At 41.9% G+C, this 18,506-nt stretch overlaps 1 protein-coding gene across 2 annotated transcripts in view; it reads right to left on the bottom strand.

Annotated features, from left to right (window-relative positions):
- CAV1 (caveolin 1) overlaps positions 1-6,050 on the bottom strand; it is a 38,591-nt gene extending 32,541 nt beyond the window's left edge. Inside the window, exons 1-2 of one of the 2 annotated variants that reach the window (XM_066262156.1) lie at positions 5,857-6,050; positions 4,341-4,505 (exon numbers count right to left, since the gene is read on the bottom strand). In XM_066262156.1, coding sequence (XP_066118253.1) covers positions 4,341-4,505; positions 5,857-5,886 — 195 coding nt within the window. In that variant the 5' untranslated portion in view covers positions 5,887-6,050. Of the gene's footprint in view, positions 1-4,340; positions 4,506-5,161; positions 5,296-5,856 lie in introns of those variants that run through there. The other variant, XM_066262157.1, reaches the window with a different exon arrangement.
- Positions 6,051-18,506: the final 12,456 nt, after the last annotated feature.

Genomic DNA, 18,506 nt, shown 5'->3' with positions numbered 1-18,506 from the left:
CAGGAGAAGCGCCCATCTGCTTCCCCACCCCTCCCCCCTCCTTCCTCTCTGTCTCTCTCTTCCCCTCCCGCAGCCGAGGCTCCATTGGAGCAAAGATGGCCCAGGCGCTGGGGATGGCTCCTCGGCCTCTGCCCCAGGCGCTGGAGTGGCTCTGGTCGCAACAGAGCGACGCCCTGGAGGGGCAGAGCATCGCCCCCTGGTGGGCAGAGTGTCGCCCCTGGTGGGCGTGCCTGGTGGATCCCGGTCCGGCGCATGTGGGAGTCTGTCTGACTGTCTCTCCCCGTTTCTGGCTTCAGAAAAATACAGAAAAAAAAAAACCCAAAAACATTTTATTGAGGAATAATTGACAAATATAATTGTATATATTTAAAGTGTACATTGTGATTATTTGCTACACATCTACATTGTAGAATGATTACCAAGATGAAGATAATTAATACTACCTATTTTTTGTAAACCTTTTATTATGCAATATTCAATATTACTTACTTTTTTTTGATTTATTATACTGTATATTTGGTTTAATTCCAAAATGATGGTAAGAGGGCTTACGAGAAGAACCACATAAAACAGGATGCCAGTTGAAAAGGAAAGTGACAATTCAAAGCCATATGTGGGAAAGAATAAGTAACCCGGGTCCATGAAACTTAAAAACCTAGTTACATATTTCCTGGCAGTCAGAGCACGAAAGAACCCATTAGTTACCATTTGGTAGTGACTCACTGTTAAGATATTGTTTATGTGTTTTTTTTTTAAACTTTTTATCTGTATGCACTTTGTCTCATAACTCTAATCTCTGTGATTTCTAGGACTTTTTTTAGAAATTACTCTTCATAGTATATAGCACAATATTAGTTTAGCATATGATAAGACTAAGAAGTGAAGTGATTGATGAGCAATGTGATATCAGAATAATAAATTAGAAACAATTTTATTTATCTAGACATCCCAAATACATACTAACAAACATAAGAATAAAAATGTGAACGTAAGAAGAAGACATAGGAGTCTTGGGGAAGGGGATAAAGGGTTTAAAGTTGTGACCACTTGAACTAAAGGAAATTTTAAAAAGCATGCACACGGCCAGGGCACACAGGAGAAACACCCATCTGCTTCTCCACCGTTCCTCCTCTCCTTTCTCTCTACCTCTCTTTTCCTCTCCCACAGCCAAGGCTCCATTGGAGCAAAGTTGGACCAGGAGCTGAGGATGGCTCCATGGCATCCATCTCAGGCGCTAGAATGGCTCTGGTTACAACGGAGCAATGTCCCAGATGAGCAGAGCATCATCCCTAGCGGGCTTGCTGAGTGGATCCCAATCCGGTGCATGTGGGAGTCTGTTTCTCTGCCTCCCTACTTCTCACTTCAGAAAAATTAAAAAAATAAAAATAAAAAGCATGCACAGCCCATTATTTTTGGATAAATATCTATAAAGATATCTCATAATATAGAGCAGCATAATTTTAGTAAGATAAGAAACAAATTCACTGGAACTAAATGGTATAGACTAACTCATGTCATCATCACCAGTGGAATAGGTGGTAAAACTCCACCTTCTTGAAATATTTGCATGACACACCCAGATTCTGAGTTTGCTCTCCATCCCTAATTGGCTGCCTTATGGCCTGAGAGGGTAACTATGCAGATCCCACTATGCTGCTCCTCACACTGTACATCAGGGTTTAATTTCTTCTCCACCGGGAGTTCTTTTCTTGAGCTTGGTACAGGAGCCTCTGTGAAGTGCAGGAACTCTGCAGCCTGGCACTGTCCAATAGCGGTTTCCACGCTGACGGAGCGGCCCTGTCCAGTAGGGTAGCCGCTGCCCTCACGTGCTGAGAACTCGTTCGTGGCTGGGGTGACTGAGGAACTGAATTTTAAATTTTGTTTTACATAAATTACTTGAACTTTAAATTTAAAGTGGCTAGTGACTCCAGCATTGGGCAGACCTGCTCACCTTGGAACAGAATTTTCCTTACCTGACTTGGTGCCACAAAGAGTAGATTCAGTTGATCCCTGTTTCTTTACTATCCTGTGAAGTTTTAAGCTGCCATGCATTCACTGTGAAGCTTCGGTGTCTTTATTATTTTAAGAAGTCTGTGCCACCAACGTAAAATTTAGGGGAATTCATTATTTACAGCCATGGTAACATGGGAAAGACTATCTCTGTTTCTGTCATAAGTTTCTGGACTTGGACTTAAAGGAAAAACGCTTACAAACTCGGGGTCTCTGTAAGGTGCAGGCCCTGTTGCAGGTGGCACTGTTCGGGTTTTGTCTGCAGGGCGTTCTGGAAGCAGGGCGTCTGAGTGAGTGAGCCTACCCAGCTCCACTCAAGGTGGATTCCTCTGCCTAACTGTCTCATTGAGCTCACAGCTCCGTGAGCAGGTGGGTGGGGTTTGCTTTCTCTCTAGGCCAGCAGGAGCTTGCTCTAACTGTTCTTTTTTAATTTCTTTAATATGAGGATCCACACTTGCTCTTTGAAATGCTATTTTGTAAACTGCTATTTCCTCTAAGCCTGTTATGCCCTTTTTCCATCTGCGTTGAAGTCTCTTCTCCCAGAGGGCTTTTCTTTTTCGACTTAGTCATGCCCTGTGTGGAGACCCACATCCACACTGCCGGCCTCTCTGACTCATGCGGAGGCTAGCTTGCTCCAGGAACCTCACTCGCACTGGTGGCGCAACAGGGAGGCCCCAGCGAGCCAGCCCTCTCTGAATTCTGCCTTTTTTCCTGGCTTCTCTCCTCCTTGTCCAAAACCACAGGGGATGGGAAAACGCAAAAATGCCCTTGCCCTTTTTAAGATAATGTTTTCAGTAAATAGTTTTCAGAAATTATAACTTTCAGTTTATAAACTACTTTTGTTATTGCTGTTGCTTTGAAATATTCCATAATCTGGCTGGTTGAAAAAACCTGCTAAGGCTCCAATTTTCCTTTTTCCTCCACCAGCAAGCCAAGACAGTCAAGTCTGACAGTTACGTTTTCCTTCCAGTTACAGATTAAACTGTTCCCCCTTTTTCAAAATATATTATTCATAAATGTGAACAGTCTCTGAACTAAAGTTTCTTTCATCCCTGGAGAGGAGGCCTGGTGGGTGGAAAGTGCTCGCCTGCCCCATTGACTGCTCTGCAGTTATATGGAATCGGGTCTTCACAGGCCAGCACTTTCCTGGGCCCTCCTCCTGCCTCAAAGGAAACACTCTGCCAAGCCTGGTTCACACCCATGACTTCACAATCCAGGTGGGTTCAGACGATCAACTCCTCTGATTTGATTTGATTTGCTCAAAGGGTCAAAGTTGTATAACATATAATGAAATAAAAAAAAACTGATCACTGAGTCAGATCTAAATTTGGCCAATAACCTGTTTAATTCACCTGTGCAGCAAGTATATCCTGGAAGTGTAAAAAGGAACTCCCAGGGACATGTCCCATTAGCTCAGGGGAAGCGCAGCAAGGGGTCACTAAAGAAGCCACTACTTGCCACACCTAACCAGAGGTGTCTGCCAGAGAAATCAAGGGGCGCACATTCTTTTTGATTTTGTCATTTTCTTGAGCTGAGCACAGGTGCCCTGTTTTACCAGTCAATATACCCTTCATATATGCAGATGTATATCTTCTATCTATCTACCTATCTACCTATACTGCTCACAAAAATTAAGGATTATTTCAAAATGAAATTGAAGCTATAAAATATCCCCTAATTTTTGTGAGCAGTAGATGATATATATTTATACATATAGAAATAGAGATATCTAGATATAGATATATAGATATAGATGATATAGATATAGATATATAATCTTGGTCTTTAGTTGGAAGTTTTTCTACCCATTTTATTATTTTTAAGAAAAGCACTTGACCTTACTTAATTTTCGCTGCTGGGAACATGCCCACTCTGTATTTCGGCTTTCGGCCTTTGGCCCCAGCCCTTACACAAGGACCTACTGCTTTAATTCTTGGTGCAGTGAGACCACCACGCTTCACTGACTTTCAACCCGGGAATGAAGAGAGAGTGACCTGCAGCGTAACCCTGTCACCCTTCCAAGCAGTGGGGGTCTGACCGTCGCTGAGACCAGGAGGGTCATTTGCCAGAAGAGTGCCGTTACATGAACGCCTATAAAACTCAAGTTAGCTAAACTCCAGCTGAACTAACCAGCGGGAGGGGGAGGGGAGACGAGCCATCCCTCAACCGCGGGAGATCCCACACATCAAGCCCGGAAAAGGGTGTGCGTGCGGCCGAGGTGGAGAAGGGCGCACAGGCTGCTCGCCGGAAGAGAGTTGTCCCAGCCCTGACAGCGCCCCTAGGGGGACGCCCCTTCCTCGCCCGCCTCCTCGCCGGCCGCCTCGCCTTACCTTGACCACGTCGTCGTTGAGATGCTTGGGGTCGCGGTTGACCAGGTCGATCTCCTTGGTGTGCGCGTCGTACATTTGTTTCTCGTTCATCTCGTCTGCCATGGCCTTGTTGTTGGGCTTGTAGATGTTGCCCTGTTCCCGGATGGGAACAGTGTAGAGATGTCCCTGCAGAGGGCGGACGGCCAGGAGAGGGAGGGTGGCACCGGCGGGCGGAAGAAATTTCCAAAAAGAAAAACAAGCGATCAGAAGACAGCCTGGCGGCGGAGCAGACCTCCAGGCTCAAAATCGAACCAACTGCTTCTGCAGCAGTGGCTCTGAGCACAGTAAACTCCTTGGCGCCGCAAGCTTTTTAAGAGGATCGGGGGAAGACACCACACCCCTCGGTACCAGGCAGGGAGCTCCTGCCTCCCGCACCCGCCGCCAGGGGTCAGGGCGAAGCCCGCCGCAGCCCGCCCGGCCCCCCCCCCCCTGCGCACGCCTCGTTGGGAATCCCGCCGGCCCCGCGGCCGCGAGGGACTCGGCCTCGAACTTCTCTCCAGCCCCTCTCTCACCGCGATGCCTCACCTGCCTCATCTTCTCGTCCCTGGCCCCTGGCCCCTTGTTTCCACAATCCTGCCATAATCCTTACAATTCAAATTGACCCCACCAATGGAATGTCCCCATTTCTTTGCTCCCCGGCCGGTTCCCCGGGCACCACCCTCCTAATGCCCTCTTTGTCTCTCCACAGCTCCCCCAGCCCCCGTGGTGGTGACAGTCCCGCATGTCCCCACCTCTGAGCGGAGCCCTGTGTCAGACCCCCTAACCCTGGAATGATATCTCACCTGCACCACTACCCCAACCCGCCCTCAAGTCACTTCCAGGCCTGTGGCTGAACGGCGGCTGCGTTTGGGAAAACAAGGTTTTCACACCCGGGGCGGGAGGGTAGTTGGAAGGGGTGGTGGAGTTAGGGGGAGGGAAGTCCGCCCTTCTTCAAACGCCCCCCCTGCCAGGCGCCGCGATGCAGGAGGAGTTCTTGAGGTGGCCCAAGAGCTTTGTAAAGTGCAAACACGGCGCGCGCCGCCGCCCCGGCCAGGGTTGCAGGCGCCTGGCGGGGAGTCGCTGGGATTGTCCCCAGGACGGCGGGTGAATGACCTCCCACCCTGCTCTCGAGCTCCCCGCTCCCCGCAGGCAAGGGCCGGATCATGGGGGTCCCTCCGTTGGGCAACACCTGGACCGGTCTAGAAAAGCGATCTCGGTCAGAGAAACCCAACTTCAGAACCTCGACCACCTTTCCCCCGTTCCTCTAGTTTAGGACCTCCCCGCCCCCCGGCTCCCTTTCCACTTGGAAAACATCAAACATTCCTGCCTCCTCTTCATTCCCTCGCCCAGGCCCATTCCTCAGCAGTGCCAAGGCGAGAGGAGTGCCCCGCGGAGCGAGGGCTGGGGCAGGGAAAGCAGCCGGAGCATTTGGAGTGGGAGATAGCAGAAGCGGGCACTCCCTGCGCGCCCCGCGCGGCGCGCGCTCCCCCAAGCCTACCTCGGAGTCTACGTATTTGCCCCCAGACATGCTGGCCCGTGGCTGGATGCAGGCTCTGAGATTTCCCTGGGCTGTGATTTAAGGGAACCGAGGAAGAAAGATCTTGTATTGTATAGGGGAAAAAAAGGCGCTGGCGGGGGGCGGTGGCTGGGAGGGAGCCTCCTGGCCGCCCGCCAAGGGTTTGTTCTGCTCGGGGTTGGTTGGGACGTGCGCTCTGCCGGGTCTAGGCACATCCCCAAAGTTCTGGCAGCAGAGGGCGGGGAGCGCCCGCAGGGAGCGAAGTGCAGTGAGCGAGCGTTTCACCCGCGCTGGGCTACGTGGGCAGAGCTTTTCAACCCAAGGCAACATTTTCCCAGCTAGGAACCGCTGAGAGGCGTCCTGGGAGAGTGAATGTTTTCTCAATGCATCATCTCAACCGGCGTGAGGAGTGAAGGATCCCATGTGCCTGGAGAGGGAGATGCCCAGCAAAGGCGTCCGAGCTTTAGAGAGAATTCTGCCCTGTTCTAAGCCATGTCTTCCCATCGCCCGCGTTCCATCGCTGCCTAACTCACAACTTTCTCCCTGTTTCAAAAGGAAGGGATAAAAAAAATGGCTCGGAACTTTTAGGTGCGTTTCATATCGAGCCAGAAGGAAGGAATCTGTGTAGGTGCGTGTGTGATGTGCTCTTGGTGACACTGGTTTGAGTCAGTGCGGGTGGAAACTTGGAGAAACAGGCATGCATTTCCAACCGCTTCTGAAATGTCTCCCGAATAATTTGAAAAAAATATATAAAATATTTAACTTTTCTACTATTTTATTACTGGTCGATTTTCTGAAGCAAAGGAAATTTATGTGAACAGGTGATGCCATAGTTATAAAATATTTACAATTGTTAGTAATTGAAATATTTTAGCTGAATTTGGGGCTTCTCGCTTTACCTTTTTATAAAGTAGCACAAGATGAATTAAACAATAATCAGTCATTTTTACTTTCAGGCTATAATAAGTCAGGAAATTTACTATCTAAAAATGGAAAGGTTTTGTTTTTTTTTAACCTAAGTTTCCAGATGCAATCAAAAGTCAAATTACGACTCGAAATAAAAAAGCTGGAAATACACCCAAAGGGACACAGGTTACATGAAAAACACTGACACTCTAGAAAAGAGAATATAAGGAGGGCAGAAAAGGAGGAGAAAGGGGGGAAATAGAGGAAGGAATACTTAGAGTTGAGTATCTATAAAGGAGAACTACAAAAGACAGCCTATTGTTGACAGCAAAAAGCCAATCCAATTTTTGAAACGATCAGTTTCAACACATGGCAGGGAAATGTCACATACGTTGGCATGACTTTAATTATGCTGGCTAATCATCATTAGAATACTAAAGATCTCCCCAGAATTGGTTTTGGGTTTTTTTGTTTTTTTACATTTTCTTTTGGCCAAATTGCATCTCTAAATTCTTTGAACAAATTATGTGTTATCAAACACGCTATTCTAGAAAAGGTGGTGTCAGTTTCCGTGCGCTGTGAGTGCTCTACTTCTGATGATTGCGAAACGATTGCCGTTCACCTAAGTCTTCCTTTCTAAATGTTGGCTACAAAGCAACTGGGATTATATATTCTATGGAAAAATGTGGAAACTGACTCCTGTGTATTGTTATTCAGTCTTCAGCTGTGATGAGTAATCTGGACTGAAAAAAAGTCAACAGGAACCGGGGGAGAGCATGTCCTGCATTCCAGTAAGAAATGGGCTTTCTGGGGAGGCCTGCGAGTGAATGCTTAACCAGTGCTCAAAGGAGGGAAAGGAGCCCGGCTGGGGAAGTCTAGTCTGAGTGGAACCAACAGCAGCGCATGGAATCATAATAATCAGTGAAGCGTTGTCAATGCCCAAATGAATTCCTAATGAGAGGAAAACCCACAAGTCTTCATTAACTTGCCTCAACAAGAAGCTGGCACAAAAGAGAGGAAGACCTTATTGTGGTTCTAATAGCTGAGTTAGAGAATTGGCTCTGAATGCATGAGAAATAAGGAAAGATAAAGAAGAACATTGTTAGCATACTAAAAGAATTAAAATGAATAGATGATATAAAAAAAACACAAAATATTTTTTCTTTGATACCCACGTAGTTAACTTTAGGCTTGGAGGCTAGTTAATAACTTTCTCCAAATCATTTACTAAAAAATGGGTAAGTGGCGACTCATTTGCCCTCTATTTTTTTTTTCTTTAAAGAAGCAGTCTTAAAGGTCAGCCAGCTTATGTTAGTAAAAGTACAGAGCTAAGTGGGACACAGATCTGCAAACCCAGCTATCATAGAGATGAGAAAACTGAAGTTTAAATATACAAATAGGATTTGTTCTTGAGTTTTGTGAGGGTAATGACATATTTTAAAGTTGGTAAATAGCTAGCACCTGTTAGCAACTTACAGGCCATGGGATTCTTACGTCGTCTAGTGACATGTGAAAGTTGTTGCCCCTTGTGTTCTGGAATCTTCTCAAGCCCCCTCACCCTGGCACAGCCTCCTGTCACAGTTCCCACCACCTTCGATCCTCTTCATACTCTAATTGCCGCCTCAGGATTAGGAATCTAAGGTTTGATCACTTACAATGATATCAAGGTTGTAAGAAGCAGGCATCTTTCCAACATTTCTGAACACTGAGAAGCTATCTGGTATGTATGAATCATAACAAAACCTCAAACTCAAAATTTAAACATATTAATTTTAGAACTTTTGCCAATATTTATATTTCAATGATAGCCTGCCACTATGCTTTTATCCTTCTAATGAACTCAAAATATTGATAGTGAAATAATATATCTGACCTTTAGTTATCACTATTCCATTTTAAAATGTTATCAAGTCTTTTGTTCTTCAAGACCAAATTAAACTCTCTGGTTATTTAATATAATTGAAATGCAGTTAATTCTTGGGAAAAGTTTTAGGTAGCAAATCATGTGTAGAAAAGTATAATCCTTCTTAGTGTCCTCACTGTAATTGGTAAAGGTATTATTGTAAGTATTAAATCAGTGCAGATGAAGCTTTATAGATAATTAAAAGAGAAAGATGATGTGACCACCACATTTTTGTCATCATATACCCAACACATATTTGCTACAATAATTCAGCATAGTGAACTACTGCAAAACTCAGTGGCTCTAATGAACAACCATTTATTCTCATTGGTTGGGCTGGGGCTCGGCTGATCTAGACTGAGGTAGCTGGGGAAGCTTTGCATCTCACTGCAGATCTGTGCTAGCTCCTATCCATATGTCTATCACCCACCTTGGACCAGCAAGCTAGTCAGGGTAGGTTCTTTTCATGATCTAAGGAGTAGCAGCTACATGAGAGAACAAAGTAAAAGATGCAAGCCTCCTGGAAGCTTAGATTTGGACATGGCCTTTTTCTATTGGCCAAGGCAAGTCACTTGACCCAGCATAAAGTCAAAGGTTGGGGATATGAAGTCATTAATGATGAGGCTCTGGCAAGGTTGTGCATACAGCATAGTGTGAAGAGCCCAAATCATGTAAAATATGTTAGTCATCAGGGGCTGTTTTTGGCTTTCAATTTTCAATGTTTTAATCTAATTTCTGAGATGTACCATTTTTCCATCTTTTATTTCATTCTCAAAAAAAGTTTATATAGTATTAAAAATCTTTCCATTAAATAGTTGGCAACAAAAAAAATTCTTTATCTTGTTAAATACAAACTTTTACATGAATATTCTCAAATATGATGTGTGACAAAGGGCCTGGACTGGTCACGAGATATATTCCCTGGCCTTAAAACAGAATGTGACTTTTCAAGGTGCTTGACAATTTACCCTAATTTCCAAAATTAAACTATCATTTTATTGCCATTCTCATCATTCTCCTGGATTTTAAAGTCAGTGTGATGAAATTTGTGATTTTCTTTGAAAATGAAGCAAAATTTTATCTCTAAAAGTAGGTATTCAAAATTTATAACTTGCTTTTTCTTTTATCTATAAATATTTTTCTTTGAGATTTTCCCACAAATTATATTAAAAACAAAAATTGTAACACAATCTGATTAGTTAGCACACAAGTAAATTTGGATATAGAGACAATAATAAATGATAAACAAAAATCACATTAAGTTCTTTTTTAATTTTGCATGAAGTCCATGCAAAATTCCAGGGCAATTCATCAACTCATCATGATGACAGAGAAATCACACAAACTGCCATGGAATTGGGTGATTGACCTACCTTGACTACTTTAATAACTGGATTGTAATAACCCTACCAAAACAATTGTTCTAGTATTCTTTAAAAAGAGAAAGTCTTAGTTCAAACACTAATATAATGAAGAGATAATGTATTCAGAAAGCATGAAATGAGATGTAAATAAATATTTGGCAAATTTTTCATTTAGGTAGATTTATATCTATAATAAAAGAAATAACTGCAGTCCTATCTAATCCAAAACTGAAAATATTTAATATAAGACTTGGGCACAGGAATTTTCAGAAAAATTGTGGTCAGGTGGTAAACTAGATTACTACATTACAACTAGTTGAGAGAAGTAAAATATTTAGATATGTAGACAATGACTGTATTTCCTCCTATTCAAGTGAAACAAAATTATGACCACTCTTAAGAAATATAAAAACTCCATAAATCTTATCCAAAGTGTGACTAACTATCAAAAACTTGCTAGGACAAGTTATAATATAATATTATATGATATAATGAAATAGAATATAATCTGAGATATTTACCATTTTATGGTATACTAAAAGAATATTTAAACGGCATATTAGAAATATTAAATATTTTATCTTAACAAATAATTAATTTGAACATTTCATTTTAGGCTCTGGCCAGGTTGCTCAGAGATAGAGTGTCCTTCTAACACATGAAAGTCATAGGTTTGATCCCCAGTTAGAGCACATAGGAGAGGTAAACAATGTGTTTGCTGCTTCTCTCTCTCTTTCTTCCTTCCCCCATCCCCACTCCCTCAACCCATTCCTTTCTTCCTTTCTCTTTTTTCTCCCACTTTTTTTCTTTCTTTCTTTCTTTCTTTCTTTCTTTCTTTCTTTCTTTCTTTCTTTCTTTCTTTCTTTCTTTCTCTCTATCTCTTTCTTTCTTTCTCTCTTTCTTTCCTTTTCTTTCTCTCTTTTTTTTTCTTTCCTTTTCTTTCTCTTTTTCTCTTTCTTTCTTTCTTTCTCTTTTTTCTTTCCTTCTTTATCTTTTTCTTTCTTTCTCTCTTTCTCCCTCTCTCTCCTTCCCTCACTTTCTCCCTCCATTTTTTTCTTTCACTTTTTTTTTATTAAGTGAGAGGCAGGGAGGCAGAGAGACAGACTCCTGATTGTGCCCAGATGGGGATTCACCTGCTCTGCCCATTGGAGTTGCTGCTCTGTTGTTTGGCAACAGAGCTATTTTAGCACCTGAGCGAGGCCATGGAGCCATCTTTAGTGCACAGGGACAACTTGCTCAAACCATTCTAGCCATGGTTATGGGAAGAGTAGAAAGTGGAGGAGTAGGAAGAGGGGTGGAAAAGCAGATGATCTCTTCTCCTGTGTGCTGACCAGGAATCGAACCCAGATCTTCCACACCCTGGGCTGATGCTCTACCTCTGTGTCAACCAGGCAGGACAACCCATTCCTTTCTCTTTCACATAAATCAATAGAAAAATTTATAAATTATTACAAAATTTATGGATAATTTATAAATCATTTTATTATCATGAAAATGTTAATAGCCCCTGAATGGCTACATGAAATTATATGTAAAAATTCTACATTTTCCTTAAGTTAATGAGTGTAAATATTTGAGATGCATCCTCCACAAAGGGCCTTTGTTTTTTACCAACTGGTCTGGCTTTAAGTCAGAGTTCTATTATTTCAACAAAGGAAACTCTCTTTCCTTTTGTACTTTTCCCTAGAAAATAAACTATTTACCAGGAGTTGCTTTAACCTGGGGGGAAATTTATCTCTACAACCACTACTTCAAGGCAATGATGTTTAATTATAAAGTATTTCACTCTTTAAAAAGTGTATGTAAGTTCATACTGACTGGTCACCAAGTGGTCTTGCCTTTATAGAGAACCTTACTTTCTAGTAATCAGATAACGAGTGTCTTCGTTTCTCTGTCTGCAGATACTTGGTCTTCACCTCCTTCCATGTCTTGCTCAGGCTTGTTACTCATCACTTGGGTCTTGCTACTCAGTGTGGTCCTGGGACCTATAGCATCTGCACCAGCCTGGCCTGGGAGCTTGTCAGAAACTGCAATCTCAGGCCCAGGTTATTTGTACATACATGAAATTCTGAGAAGCAGTGATCTAGGGAGTAACTTGGGAACACACATTTTCTGAAGGCATTTTAAAAGGCAGAAGTTATACCAGCAAATACCACTGTCCTATATAAGAGCCATGAATGAAGAAAAACTTTCCACAAATACATGCGTAAGAGAGCCTCCAATCATGGGGAAAGCAATAGAACTACAGCCTGGATGCCTTACAGGGAATCCCAATTCTGCAAGAGGAAGTAACGTCTATTAAAGAAATGTTTGTAAACAAATCGAAGGAAGCATCCTTTAGGGGGGAACCCTACAGGCTAAGCTGGCCAAGTTGTTTACAGAGAACTGGCAGTTCTTTTCATTTCTATAAACTGAAGGCTTTTTGGAATGTGAAATCAAGAATTACCAACTGGGCAGCAGCCAAGGTGATTTTTATTTTCTACAAAGGGATCTGAGCTGTATTAAACTCCCCCATTAACCATACTCATAAGGTATTGGCCTGTGGCAAAAGTTGAGGTAGCCCTGGCTTACTCATCTTTTAAGAAGACGGCACAGTTCCTTCAGGAAAGTATTCCAAACCCATCCCACACTGGGAAGCATTTCAAGCTGGCAGACTTCATTCACTGAAGGTTTTAGGGTTGGGAGATTTTCCTTTCTAATTCTGAGTATTTCTTCTACTCTAAGAATCATAAAATCTTTAAATGAAATCCTACAGCATAGAACCTGCCTGCATCTGATCTGGCTCAAACAGATTAGTGATCAACAGTCTCCAAGTTCTTCCTGGAATATTTTACAATTTACTTTTTACCATTTTCTCTTGTTTGCATATATTTATGATCACATTTCTTGTATGCCTGATCTAATAAAATGATCACTTAAGATAACTCTACTGAGATTTTTTCTCTCAGAAAAAAAATTGTTTTAATAAAATCATTTTTGTACAATATTTTTCATGTTTTATGTGGTAGTTTAATCACCTTTAGAACAAATAATACTGACAGCAATAGTTCTTTTTAATCATCATAGAATCTTCGTCTTGTCTAATAATATGTATGTAAATCAGTTGATTGCTTACTTGTTTCTTCTACATGATAACAAATTATATTTTTTTGGTGTTTTATTTCCAATTCTTTATTCATGCCTTTCCCTGCATTCCGTCTACCTCCTTCATGACCCCTGGAGATGGAGCCCATAAGAGTGATTGAGTATGTAGAGTACGGTCTGGAGATTTTCATTTTGTTTATCTACCTCTAAATAATGTGTGTGATTCCGGTGACTGTCTCAGCAAGGTTGTATCTAAACTAGATAGGAAGAGTTGGTTGCATTTTATGCTTCTGTTTATATATTCCAATGTCATGACTTCTCATTTTTATGATTGCTTTCTATTTTGATGTTTACTGTTGTTCTTTTGTAAGAAAACATGTATATAAAAAATACGGCTTACAAAAATTAGGGAATATTTCAAAATGAATATGAAGCAATAAAATATCCCTTAATTTTTGTGAACAGTATATTTTGTTACAGACATTGTCATTTGGTGATTATTTTTATTTTGGTTCATTGCCTTTTATTAAGTTTCAATTAGAAAGCATACTAAACTAATTCATTTACGATAACGTTCTAAAGATATCAAGATACTATTGTGTGGTTCAATTACTTACTCTTTGTCTCAAAGCAAAATCAACTTTTACCCTTCAAAGCCATCAAAACTAGCAAATTACCTGGAGAGGGAGGAAAGGAGGAGAGGAGTGGATGAATCTATGCTAACCATTGACATGATAGGACACAGAAAGCCCGGTCCCCATGATAGGGTCAATGTAACCAGCATTGCACAGGCCGGCCAGCATTCTTATATTAGATGTGAATGCAAACTTGAGGAAAAAATGAGCATGGACATCATAATATGATAGAAAATGATTTTTAAATTTGTATCACTATAGGAAATTTGTATGTAAATTATGTGTGTAAAACAAAACACTATAATGTTCTTATAGTACCACCTAATACCTCAGTAAAAATTACACATAGCTATGTACATATACATAAATTTTTACTGATATAAATATACATATAGATAAATATGTTGATACAGTGTAGAGAAACCATCACATGTACACTATTATTTCAATTATAAATTATACAAACCTATTGAAAAACAGTATGTCAATATATAACTGAACCATTAATATAATTGTTTACTTCAGTACAGCTTTTCTGTTTTTGAAAATTTATTAGGAGCAAATTATTCAATAGATGGGACATAAATTTGTACATACTTTCCCTTAGTATTTCCAAGATAAAAAAAAAACTGACAATAAAATTGGATCATGTATTAAAAGATGTACACGCAAAGTTCAATGAAAAACTAATGATTGATGCTTCTCATCTCTCCATTCCTGTCTGTCTGTCCCTGTATATCCCTCTCTCTGACTCTCTCTCTGTCTCTGTAAAAAAATAAAAATAAAAATAAAGCCTGACCAGGCGGTGGCGCAGTGGATAGAGCGTCTGACTGGGATGCAGAGGACCCAGGTTCGAGACCCCGAGGTCGCCAGCTTGAGCACCGGCTCATCTGGTTTGAGCAAAAAGCCCACCAGCTTGAACCCAAGGTCACTGGCTCCAGCAAAGGGTTACTTGGTCTGCTGAAGGTCCGCGGTCAAGGCACATATGAGAAAGCAATCAATGGACAACTAAGGTGTCGCAAAGTTCAATGAAAAACTAATGATTGATGCTTCTCATCTCTTCGTTCCTGTCTGTCTGTCCCTGTCTATCCCTCTCTCTGACTCTCTCTTTGTCTCTGTAAAAAAAAAAAAAAAAAAAGATGTACAAACTGGCAATAAAATTCCAACCAAATGAAGAAAAATGCCTCTATCTAGAAAAATATATGTTTACTCTAAATAGAAATCATTACTGTAATTATTAATATTTTATGTGTCAAAGAGTCTAGTATTGGAGAGAAATATCAGTGTGACTTTGATACATATCAAGAAATTCTTCTTGGTTAAAGGCAATATATTTTATGAAATTTAAAAAACATAAGAATAATGATATTTAAAAAAAATATTTTTTGAGCTTTGCTGGAATGTCGGGCCTAGAGCACAGACCATTCAGGGAAGGAAAAGGCGTGCTCAGGAAAGCAGGGTATAGGGCTGGGGCGGGGCTCAGGGACTAGAAGGGGACAGGGTGAGGAGAGGAGCTCTCACTACTGAATGAAGACTTGGAATTGACTCCATTGATGGAAGAAAGTAAAAAAAGCTGCTTCTCAGAGCATGAAAAGTGACATGACTGAATGCTAAATAGAAGAGAATGGAGGACAAGTCATTGGAACAGCTGTACACAAATTCTAGAAATAACAGATAATCTCTATAGTAATCAAGAGCCTGAACTCTGGTGTCAGATTCTCTTGGCTCAAAGCCTGAGTCCTCCCAGTGTGACGACTTGGGAAAATGTTTGAACTTCAGGGCATCAGTTTTCTCATCTGAAAAATGAGGATGATAACAGAACCCCCATCATAGGGTTATTGTGCAGGGTAAATAAATGCCCAGCAGGTGATAAATGTTCAACAAATGTAAAGGTTATTGTTTGTTCCAGAGATCAGGACTCCAACTTGTTTCCTCCTCTGTAAAAGAAGCATGTCAGCCCTTGTCACCTGCCTCAGTGGGAAACGGTGTGTTATCCTTGCAACTTTCCAAATCACTCCTTGTCTCACTGTCCCAGTTAGCCGAGCCAGCAGTTGGCCGGACTGGTGTGCCATTCAGCTAGAGAAGCAGGTCCTGCTTGTTGCTCTTCTCTCCCCTTTTGTTAGTGGCAGGTGCTCGATGACAAGCTACTCAGGGACAGGGAAAGAAAAGCATGCTCCGAAGATGACCTGCTGCTTCGATCTCTTCCTGGTCCCTTCATGTCTGGGAGACATACTCACCCTTGGTTACGTGCTGTTTCCCAATCTGAGTCATGGCTCTTCCTTTCTCTCATTATTCTCGACGCCTACCTTTTCCTATAATGGCAAAATGACTTCTCCAGTCGTGCAGCCGAGCCGAGTGACCTAACATGCCCTAGTGCAGGCAGATAGGTGTCCGTCCTATTTTTGGACGATTGTTGAAGTGGTGTCCTCTGATTTCTCTAACTGCTACACAGTCTTTCTTTGCCACATTGTAACAGTCAACAGCATAGGAAAAGGAGGTGGAAGAGACAGGTGGTCACAAGTTGTAGTCCAAGATTCATTTTAACAAAATAGGGTACCTGAGTCTAGCAGAGCCCTCACCCCTCTTCCCAGGGCCCTTTTCGTTCAATAAGACAGGCAACTTCTCTTTAAGGAAAAGTCTTTACTGACTACCTCTCCCTCCACTCCTGTTCAGTTTCCCTTGCCCTCTGCATTGGGACAGGGGTGTTCTACAGCAAAATTGTGAGGGATGAAGATTGCGTCATTGGAGACCTTTGGTTTCCCGTTGCTGTCCTGATTTTCTGTTTGGTGGCATGTCTTTTTATCAGTGTCAGGTGCTCTCAGATGGCTCTCAGCTCAAGGCCCTCATGCGTGGGTTCCTTATGCAGTTTTTCAATATCCCCCTCTCAGATCACCCATTCACCTAAAGTCATGGATAACTGCTAATGGATTGAATCATTAACCTACTCAAAGTATCTTTCACTTAACCAAGCATCAAGGCATAAGTTGTCTTTTTCTTTTTTTGTATTTTTCTGAAGTGAGAAATGGGGAGGCAGAGACAGCATCCCGTATGCACTAGACCAGGATCCACCTGCATGCCCACTAGGGGGTGATACTCTGCCCATCTGGGGCATTGCAACCAGAGCCACTCTAGTTCCTGAGCTGGAAGCCATGGAGCCATCCTCAGTGCCCTGGCCAATTTTGCTCCAATGAAGCCTTGGCTGTGGGCAGGGAAGAGAGAGACAGAGAGAAAGGAGAGACGGAAAGGTAGAGAAATAGATAGATGCTTCTCCTATATGCCTTGGCAGGAAATCAAACCCAGGACTTCCACACACCAGGGTGATGCTCTACCACTGAGCCAACCAGCCAGGGCAAAGCATAAGTTTTCAATAGTAGCATTTCAGAATGTTCAAAGAAAGTAGTTTTCTTTGAGGAGTAGATACGAAATGATTTAAAAAAATAGAACAGGTGGTTTCTTTTGCTCATTTGACTATTTAAGGGTGAATGGGGGAATTTGGGTGATAAAATTATGGAAGCACATATTATTTTTATTCCTAAAATCTATAAGCTGAATATCCAGTATATCTTTAACTTGTCCTCCCTCCTCCTTCAATTCCTTCACTTGTCCTCCCTACATACATATATTTATATATACCTTGAAGAAAAACATATATACAAATCCTGATTTGTGAAAAATTGCATTAGCAGTAATAACTTTTTCATTGCTGCACTGCCTACTTTTTAAAAAAAGTTTCTTTAGATAGTGTGTTCCCTTGTAAAAATTCTTTAAGCTATTGTTATCTTAAATAAACATTATAAGTGAAAAAGTTGCAAGCTGAAGAAACCGAGCTATTATTTATATGATTTCTCCACTTGCTATTTAACTTGTCCTGGATTAAAATGAGACAATGTATGGGACTGTTTTTCTAAAGTGTAAAATGTTATAAAACAATATTTTAGTACTATAAATTTCAAAATAAGAAATAGGATAGTAAAAAAAATAGAAACATTCTGAAATGCCAGAAAGTAGGTTTCCAAATGAGTTTCTAAGTGTTTGTGTTTCCTATTTCTGAAGACATGGAATAAATTTCAGATATGAGAATTGGGAGTAATTATTAGAATTAGGACAATTCAAACCCCGCTTGCAAATGAAGAAAATTCTGAAGTCAAAATGTGATTTCCTCTCTAGTTCTAAAACCATCCCGTTTCCTTCTGTTATTGCTTCACATAGTCATTCATTCAGAAAACACTGATTGAGCTCTTGGGTGCAGGGCACTGTCACCGAATCACAGGAAACAAAGGTGAGGTCATACTTTGATATCTAACTGGCAGTCCAGTGTGGTTAGTTACCAAGGTTAATTTTACCGCGTTGTAAGTGGTAACTGCGGTTTGTACAAGATTTTATAAAAAGACACAGAGGAGTTTTAGAAACAGGAGGTTAGACAGCGGCGAGGAGAAGAGTGGCGCTGGCCAGGGACGCAGGGAGCTGGGCGTGGGAGCAGCGCGGGCACTGCAGTGAGGCAGCGGAGGAAGCATCCGACGCTGACAGTGGCCAATAGTGAAGGCCCGGTATACCCTGCTCAGGAGTTTGGAGGTGATTATGAAGGCAGTCACATACAACTGATCGTTTAAGCAGGAGAATGACACGGACGTCTTCCTGTGATCGCTTCTGTCTTGAGAGGAAGATGGTGGAGAAGGACACGTTGGAAGCAGGGAGTGGGAGTGAGACCGGTGCGCAGGCTAGCTAGGCAACAGATGAGAT

Source organism: Saccopteryx bilineata, chromosome 2, assembly GCF_036850765.1.
Source record: "Saccopteryx bilineata isolate mSacBil1 chromosome 2, mSacBil1_pri_phased_curated, whole genome shotgun sequence".
NCBI lineage: Eukaryota > Metazoa > Chordata > Mammalia > Chiroptera > Emballonuridae > Saccopteryx > Saccopteryx bilineata.
This window is presented reverse-complemented; position numbering and strand designations above follow the sequence as displayed.